At 51.0% G+C, this 9,661-nt stretch overlaps 1 protein-coding gene across 1 annotated transcript; it reads right to left on the bottom strand.

Annotated features, from left to right (window-relative positions):
• Nucleotides 1-7,169: 7,169 nt before the first annotated feature.
• Nucleotides 7,170-9,392, bottom strand: LOC124649043 (GATA transcription factor 12-like). Its single transcript, XM_047188725.1, has 2 exons — nt 8,917-9,392; nt 7,170-8,470 (listed from the first exon to the last, which is right to left on the bottom strand). Exons 1-2 carry the CDS (start codon nt 9,226-9,228, stop codon nt 7,595-7,597), a joined length of 1,188 nt encoding a protein of 395 aa, XP_047044681.1. The 5' UTR covers nt 9,229-9,392; the 3' UTR covers nt 7,170-7,594.
• Nucleotides 9,393-9,661: the final 269 nt, after the last annotated feature.

Below are 9,661 nucleotides of genomic sequence, written 5' to 3'. Positions count from 1 at the left end.
CTTGGGACAGCCTTTGGGGACAAAGTTTAGTCCCACATTGCTAGTTGGGAGAGAGTTGGAGTGGTATATAAGGGCTGCTGTTCTAGTCATTCCAAGTGAGTGAGAATAGAAGGAGCCCTCGCGCACTCCTCCTCCTCCGCCCGCCGCGCCTCGCCTCGTCACGCACGCACGTCGCGTTTCGTGACTCGAGTTCGAGTTCGAGACACACTCAAGGAAGCCTAAATTTTTGCTTGGTGCACCAACTGAGTTGGGTACGTGTCAACCTGCATGTGCATGCTCACCGCGTGTCCCTGGCTTCCTACGCGTGGCAACGCGGTCGGGGCGGCTCTCCTCCCAAGCTATACAAGGAGACCGATCAGATCTGGAGAACAGTGCTCTTAGATCTCTCTCTCGCGAAGTTCCTTTTGCTGCGCTACTCTCTAGTCTTCTCCATCCCGGCGACTGCGTGCACAGCCATCCGGGAGAGCAGGCCTCCGAAACTCCGTCCGTTGAGATCCTGCACCGGGAGACGGGCGATAAGGTTTTTGGGGAGCGTCTCGGCGCGACTGCTCGGCTGCTTGTTCGTCTTCTTCTTCGACGGTTCGGCTCGCTTCATCGACGAGATCCGACTACACCATGGGCGACATCAACAACTCCCATGGTGGTGGTGGTGCTTGCTGGCTGGTGCGACCTTCCCGGTCGCGATGTACGTGCTTTTACTCTCCTACCTTGCACTGCTACTTATCCCATGTTCAGATCTGATGCATGTGCTTAGTCTGATGTGTATGGTTAAGTATGCTTGTGCATCTGGAATCTTACTTTCGGTAATTAAACTCACACGGAAATTGCCTAATAATCCAACAATCCAAAAACCTTATATGCTTAGGCAATTTTCACCGTCTGGTTTCTGTCGTTGCGCTTAAACCGAGCCCGTTTACGGGTTCTCATTTCAAGAGATGGCAGAGTAAGACCCTCTTGTGGCTCACTTCTATGGGCGTGCACCGGGTTGCGGAAGGTACTCCCAGAGGTCCGCTTACTCCTGACGAGGATAAAGCGTTCGGGGATGCCACCGTAATCTTTGTGGGTGACGTTCTAAGTGTGCCTGGAGACAAGTTGGTTGATGCTTATCTGCACATCCGAAATGGGAAGGAACTGTGGGATGCACTAGATGCTAAGTTTGGTGCTGCCGATGCCGGAGGTGAACTGTATGCTATGGAGCAGTTCAATGACTACAGAATGGTTGAGAACCGATCTGTAGTAGAACAGAGCTCATGAGATACGAGATCATGGCAAAGGAACTTGAGCTCCTCAAGTGTGTGCTACCGGACAAGTTTGTCGCGGGATGCATTGTCGCTAAGCTTCCCCTTCATGGAGGAAGTTTGCCACTTCTACGAAACATCGGAGGCATGAGTTTTCTGTTGAGAATATCATGGGCTCTCTGGATGTTGAGGAGAAGGCGAGGGCAAAAGACAAACACACTGGAGGAACCCAGGGACGTTCTGCTGCCAATATGGTGCAGAAAAATGCCCACAAGTCCAAGGGAAAGAACAAGGAAGTCTCCCAGACTACCAACTTCAAGAAGAAGGGGAAAACGAAGAAGAAAGATCCTTGCTGGGTGTGTGGCGAGACGGGCCATTGGGCTAATCGTTGTCCACAACGCAAAGGAAAGAAATGTCAGGCTGGACAGAATTCAAACTCTGTCAGCATGGTCATTGGCAACACAGAGGAAGGAACTACAGGGTATGGTAATATGTTACCTACTGTTCTTTCGGTGTTTCAGCCCACAGAATGGTGGGTTGATACGGGTGCCAATGTTCATGTGTGTGCCGACATCTCCATGTTTACCTCTTATCGGGCCCGAGGTTCCTCGGTAATGATGGGGAATGGGTTACATGCTACTGTTCGTGGTGTTGGCACGCTAGATCCGAAGTTTACTTCGGGAAAGATCGTGCAAGCGAAGAACGTGCTGCATGTCCCTTCTATCAAGAAGAATCTCGTTAGTGGCTCCCGTCTTATGAAAGATGGGTTTAAGTTGGTATTCGAGTCCAATAAAGTTGTACTGTCTAAGTATGAAACCTTTGTTGGAAAGGGATATGATTGTGAGGGAATGTTTCGTTTCTCTCTAGAAGACTTTTGTGATAATGTTGTGAACCATGTAAGCACTAGTGTTAATGAAACTAATGTTTGGCATTCACGACTTTGTCATGTTAATTTCGGTTGTATGACGCGGCTTGCTGATATGAGTTTAATTCCGAAATTCACCTTTGTCAAAGGCTCTAAGTGCCATGCTTGTGTGCAAGCAAAGCATCCTTGCAAGCCTCACAAGCCTGCGAAGGAAAGAAACTTGGCACCACTAGAGCTCGTACATTCAGATCTATGTGAGATGAATGGTGAGTTGACAAGAGGTGGAAAGAAATATTTCATGACTTTGATTGATGATTCCACTAGGTACTGTTTTGTGTATCTCCTGAAAACTAAAGATGAGGCTCTTGATTTCTTTAAAATCTATAAGGCTGAAGTTGAAAATCAACTTGAAAGAAAGATAAAAAGGGTTCGGTCCGATCGTGGTGGAGAGTACTTTTCTAATGAGTTCAATTTATTACGTGCGGAACATGGTATAATCCATGAGAGGACGCCTCCCAATTCCCCACAATCCAATGGGATTGCGGAAAGGAAAAACCGTACTCTATCAGATTTGGTTAACGCCATGTTAGATGTTTCGGTTTTATCCAAGGAATGGTGGGGGAGACTATATTGACTTCGTGTCATGTCCTAAACCGTGTTCCAACCAAGAATAAAGAGATTACCCCTTATGAGGAATGGGAAAAGAAAAGACCAACACTCTCCTACCTACGAACTTGGGGTTGTTTGGGTAAAGTGAATTTGCCAATCACCAAAAAGCGAAAGCTTTGACCAAAAACCGTGGACTGTGTCTTTCTTGGCTATGCTGCCCATAGCATTCTTATAGATTTCTTGTGGTGAAATCTGGAGTGGACGACATGAATGTTGGCACCATCTTTGAGTCAAGAGATGCTACATTCTTTGAGGATATATTTCCTATGAGAGATATGCATGGCATGTCTACTTTGGAATCTGATCCAATACATGAAACTCCTATGGAGTCTGATGAGGAATCTGATGATGAGAGTTCAGATTCTGATGAAGATGACAATGAAGCTCCCACAAGGAGTAAGAGACAAAGGGCTGCAAAGTCTTTTGATAATGATTTCATTGTGTATCTTGTGGATGATACTCCCACTACCATTTCAGAAGCTCTTGCATCTCCTGATGCAGACTACTGGAAGGAAGCGGTTCAAAGCGAGATGGATTCCATCTTGGCTAATGGAACGTGGGAGTTAACTGAGCGTCCTTATGGGTGCAAACCTGTAGGATGTAAATGGGTATTTAAGAATAGCTTCGAGCTGATGGTACTATTGAGAAGTACAAAGCTCGGCTTGTAGCCAAAGGCTATACCCAAAGGGAAGGAGAAGATTTCTTCGATACCTACTCACCTGTGGCGAGATTGACCACAATTCGATTACTACTGTCATTGGCTGCCTCACACGGTCTTCTCGTTCATCAAATGGACGTTAAGACGGCTTTCCTAAATGGAGAGTTGGACGAGGAAATTTACATGGAACAACCTGATGGTTTCGTACTGCAAGGTCAAGATAGAAAGGTGTGTAAATTAAAGAAATCTTTGTATGGTCTCAAACAAGCACCCAAACAATGGCATGAGAAGTTCGAAAGAACTTTGACATCTGTGGGCTTTGTTGTTAATGAAGCCGACAAATGTGTGTACTATCGCCATGGTGGGGGTGAGGGAGTTGTCCTATGCTTGTATGTGGATGACATACTAATTTTTGGGACAAGTCTCAAAGTGATTGAGGAGGTAAAAACCTTCTTGTCTCAGTGTTTCGAGATGAAAGATCTTGGAGAAGCTGATGTTATATTGAACATCAAGCTATTGAGAGATGAGAATAATGGGATTACACTTGTGCAATCTCAATATGTTGAGAAGGTGTTGAATAGATTTGGCTATGCTGATTGCAAATCTTCTCTCACACCTTATGATCCTAGTGTCTTTCTTCGAAAGAATGAAAAGGCAACTAGAGATCAATTGAGATACTCTCAAATCATTGGTTCACTCATGTATTTAGCTTGCGCTACGAGGCCTGATATCTCGTTTGCTGTATGCAAACTTAGCCGGTTTGTGGCCAACCCGGAAGATGATCATTGGCATGCTCTTGAGAGAGTGATGCGCTATCTAAAGGGAACCATGAGTTATGGAATTCATTATACCGGGTATCCAACAGGACCTGAAGGGTATAGTGATTCCAATTGGATTTCTGATGCTAAAATGAAGGCCACAAGTGGATATGTTTTTACTCTTGGTGGTGGCGCTGTTTCCTGGAAGTCTTGCAAGCAGACCATCTTAACGAGGTTAACTATGAAAGCAGAACTCACAGCATTAGATACAGCTACTGTCGAAGTGGAATGGCTTCGTGAGCTCTTGATGGACTTGCCTATGGTTGAAAAACCAATACCGGCTATCCTTATGAACTGTGATTATTAAAGTGAAAAGTTCTAAGGATAATATGAAAAGTTCCAAACATATCAAGAGGAGACTGAAGTCTGTCAGAAAACTAAAAAACTCCGGAGTGATAGCATTGGATTATGTCCAAAGTGCTAAAAATCTGGCAGATCCTTTCACAAAAGAACTATCAAGAAACACGATAGACCTTGCATCGAGGGAGATGGGTTTGAGACCCACTTGAGTTGCCGAGGGGGTAACCCAATCTATGTAATCGGAAATTCCGTGAAGTAGGACCTGGGAAAACAAACCGGAGTAACTGAGTTGAGAGAAAATTTAATACTCCCACTCCGCTGTAGATGCAATTCTCTCATAGCTACTGTAAGGCAGGTTGACAATGTCTTAATGTGTTACGAGCGGCTCTTGATGAGCGAAGACGCCATCCTACGGGCGATCTTTTGAAGAACACACCTATATGAGTGACACTACTAGTCATAGTGTGGGAGATTTGGGTGAATCTCTAGTAAGCTCATGAAGGGCCGAGGAGTATGACTTATAAGCTCCACCCGAGGGGAAGGCTATGGTAGCCTAGTACCGTGTCGGCATTGAGCGAAACTTGCTGCACAAAGACTGACAATTCAAGGCATAGTCCATTGTTCAGTTGTAGTCAAGCGTAGCACCTTGCCTAAGTGGAAGTTCAACTTAACAATCTCCACCGAAGTGCAGGTATATTAAACAGTGAATGGAACTAATGTGTCATCTGATGTGCATATGAGATCTGGTGGGGGATTGTTGAATGTAGATGGGCTGAAGCCCAATAAGGCAGCCCATGTAGTCTACAATTCCTGAAATCTCAAGGCCCATCACGTTGGCAGCTTGGGACAGCCTTTGGGGACAAAGTTTAGTCTCACATTGCTAGTTGGGAGAGAGTTGGAGTGGTATATAAGGGCTGTTGTTCTAGTCATTTCAAGTGAGTGAGAATAGAAGGAGCCCTCGCGCACTCCTCCTCCTCCGCCCGCCCGCCTTGCCTCGCCTCATCACGCACGCACGTCGCGTTTCGTGACTCGAGTTCGAGTTCGAGACACACTCAAGGAAGCCTAAATTTTTGCTTGGTGCACCAACTAAGTTGGGTACGTGTCGACCTGCATGTGCATGCTCGCCGCGTGTCCCTGGCTTCCTACGTGTGGCAACGCGGTCGGGGCGGCTCTCCTCCCAAGCTATACAACGAGACCGATCAGATCTGGAGAACAGTGCTCTTAGATCTCTCTCTCGCGAAGTTCCTTTTGCTGCGCTACTCTCTAGTCTTCTCCATCCCGGCGATCTGCGTGCACAGGCCGTCCGGAGAGCAGGCCTCCGAAACTCCGTCCGTTGAGATCCTGCACCGGGAGACGGGCGATAAGGTTTTTGGGGAGCATCTCGGCGCGACTGCTTGCTGCTGTTCGTCTTCTTCTTCGACGGTTCGGTTGCTTCATCGACAGATCCGACTACACCATGGGCGACATCAACAACTCCCATGGTGGTGGTGGTGCTGCTGCTGGTGCGACCTTCCCGGTCGCGATGTATGTGCTTTTACTCTCCTACATGCACTGCTATTTGTTCCATGTTCAGATCTGATGCATGTGCTTAGTCTGATGTGTATGATTAAGTATGCTTATGCATCTAGAATCTTGCTTTCGGTAATTAAACTCACACGGAAATTGCCTAATAATCCAACAGTTTCATGGACGCGCGCGGCTGCCACGATCGTCCGACGTCAAACGTTTATCGCCGGACGGGAAAGCAGAAGATAGCGCCTTTGCTTGAGACGAAATCCAGCGGAGGTGCGCGGCTGCGCGCCCGGCCGACGGCCGTACGCGCGCGCGTGGCATGTACCCGGCCGGTGCCGGTGGCGCGCGTCTTTTCATCCGGCCGCTGGCGTCACATTTTGGCCAAGAAGATGATGATACCAATGCCTTGCCCTGCCCTGCCTCGCGCCGCGGACCGTACAAGGCGTAAAACGAGAGCTTTCGGCGGCCATGTACGTGTACGTACTACTACGCCGCAGCGATCATCTAAAAATGGGGCCAGGACGAGGTGGTTGTACAAACTGCTGACCGGACCATAGAGAGAATCCATCCGATCCAACAGGGCACCACCAAAAATTCATTTCATTTACAGCGAAGTGGTTGGATCACGACCTCTCTCTCCAAGCCCCACTGCCCACACTGAAGAAAATTCAGCAGCCAGCAGCTGCTGCTGACATGTAGGCTTCCGCTTGGTCTACAGCGTCAGTGACTGTTGGCGGCGATGATTATGTCAAAGAAGAAACTCGTTATAGCTCCAGAGAATCCTTCACCTCTGCGAAAAACAAACAGCAGTTTATTACTGAGCTGAGGCGAGTGTTGTTGCGAGCCAAGATTCGCGTGGTCACGTGCGCCTTTCGCTCCCACCCTAGTATGCTGTAGTAGTAGCCAGTACGTGCTGCTGGTTTGGTTTGGTTGGACACGCCCTGTTCGTGTCACTTTGCGCGCACCAGCGTGCCTGCCTCCCTCCATTATCATAGTCTCATAGCATTTGTTTTTCGATCGATTCCGCACCACCCAGGGGCAGGGCATCATCATCTTGCTCGCCGGAACACAGACAAGATTGGAAATACCACATGTGAGCGAGCCTCGACTGGTGCTACCTTTGAATTTTCCTTTTGGGGAATAGCTTTGAACAGATGGACACTGGCTTTGCTGCTTACCCTAACACTACCTTGGTGTTTGCTTTCTTCTAGCTAGGAACCTTGCATTGCATTACAGGTCTAAGAAACAAAGAAGAAGAATAAGAAAATCTATGGAGGAAGAACACTCCCTAGGATCAGTTTCTAAGAAAAACGAGAGCTGAGAAAACGGAGAGAGCAGCAACCAAGCATACAGGTCTCAGGAAAAAGATAAATTAAAATCCGGAGAAACAACAACTCCTCCCTAGGAAAAGGTTTTTGTCTGGCTGGCTGACTGACTGACGGTTCTTCTTGTTCTTGCTCAAGCTGAATTATTGCTGGGCTAAACGCGAAACAATCCTAGGCGCGCGCGCGCGCTGGCTGGCTCGCTTGCTAGACTAGATGAGCTGCCGGTGGTCGGGGCCAATGCGGTTGCGGATGAGGAACTCGTCCGCCGCCGCGCCGGGCGGCGCCGGCCCGTCGAAGAGCAGCGGGCTGGGCACGTGGATGAGGCCCGGCCCGGCGCCAAACTGCTGGTGCTGGTGGCGCGGCTGGTGCTGGTGGTGCATGAGCATCTGCTGGTGCTGCGTCGGCGGGGTGTCCTTCTGGCGCCGCAGCTCCACAACCTTGCGGTGGGAGTTGGAGTGCACGGACGGCTCGAACGTGGGGCTGGCCGCCGGCCGGTACTCGGGCACCAGCCGCCCGGACTTGTACCGCACCCCGCACGCGTTGCACAGCGTCTTGGGCCCCATGGGCCCCGTCCGCCACTGCGGGGTCTTGTCCGTCTCGCAGTGCAGGCACCTCCGCCCCTCCGCCGCCGCCTGCGCCGCGGCGCTCAGCGGCGCCGCCGCGGGGCCGCCGCCCTCCTTCTTCTTGGCAGAGGCCTTGGCGGGCCTCTTGTGCGGGAAGGCCTGGAAGCCGGTGCCGGACTCGGACGGCGACAAGACCCCGGACGCCGGGGACGGCGGCGAGGCGGGCGCCGGCGGGAGCACCAGCAGGCGGGACGACCAGTTGCAGGGCGCCACGCGGGACCGCTTGCTGCGTGCCTTGCCAGGCACCGACACCGGCCCCGCCTCCGAGTGCAGCATCCCCGGCGGCGGCGCAAGGGCGGGCGCCGCGCGAGTGGGAGGCGCCGCCGCCGCCTTGGCCGCCAGCTTCTGGGACGGCGAGGGGATGCCGGAGATGAGCTGCAGCTTGCGGAGGTCCTCGGTGGGGAAGTTGTCGTCGCCGCCCATGTAGTTGGACAGCCATTCCAGCTCCGCCAGCTGGTCGTACTGCGCACCACGAAATTCAGACACACACAATTCAGTCAGTCAGCAAAGCATGGCCGCCGCGTAGCGTAATTAACTCGGCGAATCAATTGCTACCACTACTCGCCACTATCGGAAATGAATCAATCAAATGTTTGGTGTGTGGCAGCTCTGCGGAGTGAGGAGAGCATTGATTTTAGGATGTTGCTATTTCTGGCCCCGGGTTCCGTCGGTTACTATTTACGGGAGATGCTAAAGAGTTTCCTTTCCTTTATTCATTCACAGGGCAGAGTTTTAATTGCGGGGAGACGAACGCATTTGACCGTCCAAATGGATTGATTTTTCGGAGAAAAAACGCCGCGGAATTCGAGCAATTTGACATAATTCATGTGAAGACTAATCGAAAATCGCCTAATTCGAGTAATTAATTATTAATTTAAAATTAATTACAAGGGAGGCAGAGGCCTTACTGGCTCGCAGAGGCCGCCGGAGAAGTCGCCGTCGGCGAGGCCGGAGAGGGAGTTGCTGCAGCTGTCGACGGCGGTCACCGTCGAGGAGTCGCCGGACGCGTCGTTCCCGGCCTCCCCTGCGCCGCCGCCGCCAGCCCCGTCCTCCACCCCCGCCGCCTCCGCCACCTGCTCCTCCTCCTCCTCGTCGTCGCACGGCAGGTCGAGGAGGTCGTCCACGAGAAACAGGTCACCGGCGCCGGCCTCCTTCTTAACCTCAACCAGCCCGCCGCCGCCGTCGGCCGCACAGTCGGCCGCCGCCGCCGCCACCTCCATGCGCCGCCGCCACGGAACCAAAACGAAACCAACCAAAAGTCCCTCCTCCCCGGCGAACCCCTCCCCACCGCTAATTTGCCCGTCGGATTTTTCGCGAGGCGGAGGTGGGGGAGAGAGAAAGAGTAGGGTTTAATCGGGAGGCGTTGGGGAGCGGAGTGGAGGAGAGAGAGGATGAACGATTCTTAAGGAGTAAATAAAGCCAGAGCCACTCTCGCCCTGGCTGGCCCTCACCCTGGGCTGCGCTGCGGCCTCTGGCCTGGCGCTGGTAAAACAGGGACGACTTTAATAGCCGGGTAATTCGGGGTTATCGAGCATTTAGGGCGGTAAGAAATGGCCGATTGTAGCATCACACCACACCGCCATTGCATGTGCTCCATCGACCTCGGTCCATCATCTCTAGCCAAGATCAAATTGATTGCGTTTTTTTTTCTTC

Source organism: Lolium rigidum, chromosome 4, assembly GCF_022539505.1.
Source record: "Lolium rigidum isolate FL_2022 chromosome 4, APGP_CSIRO_Lrig_0.1, whole genome shotgun sequence".
Taxonomy (NCBI): Eukaryota; Viridiplantae; Streptophyta; class Magnoliopsida; order Poales; family Poaceae; genus Lolium; species Lolium rigidum.
Note: the sequence above shows the minus strand (reverse complement) of the source record. Positions and strands in the feature narration are given on the sequence as shown.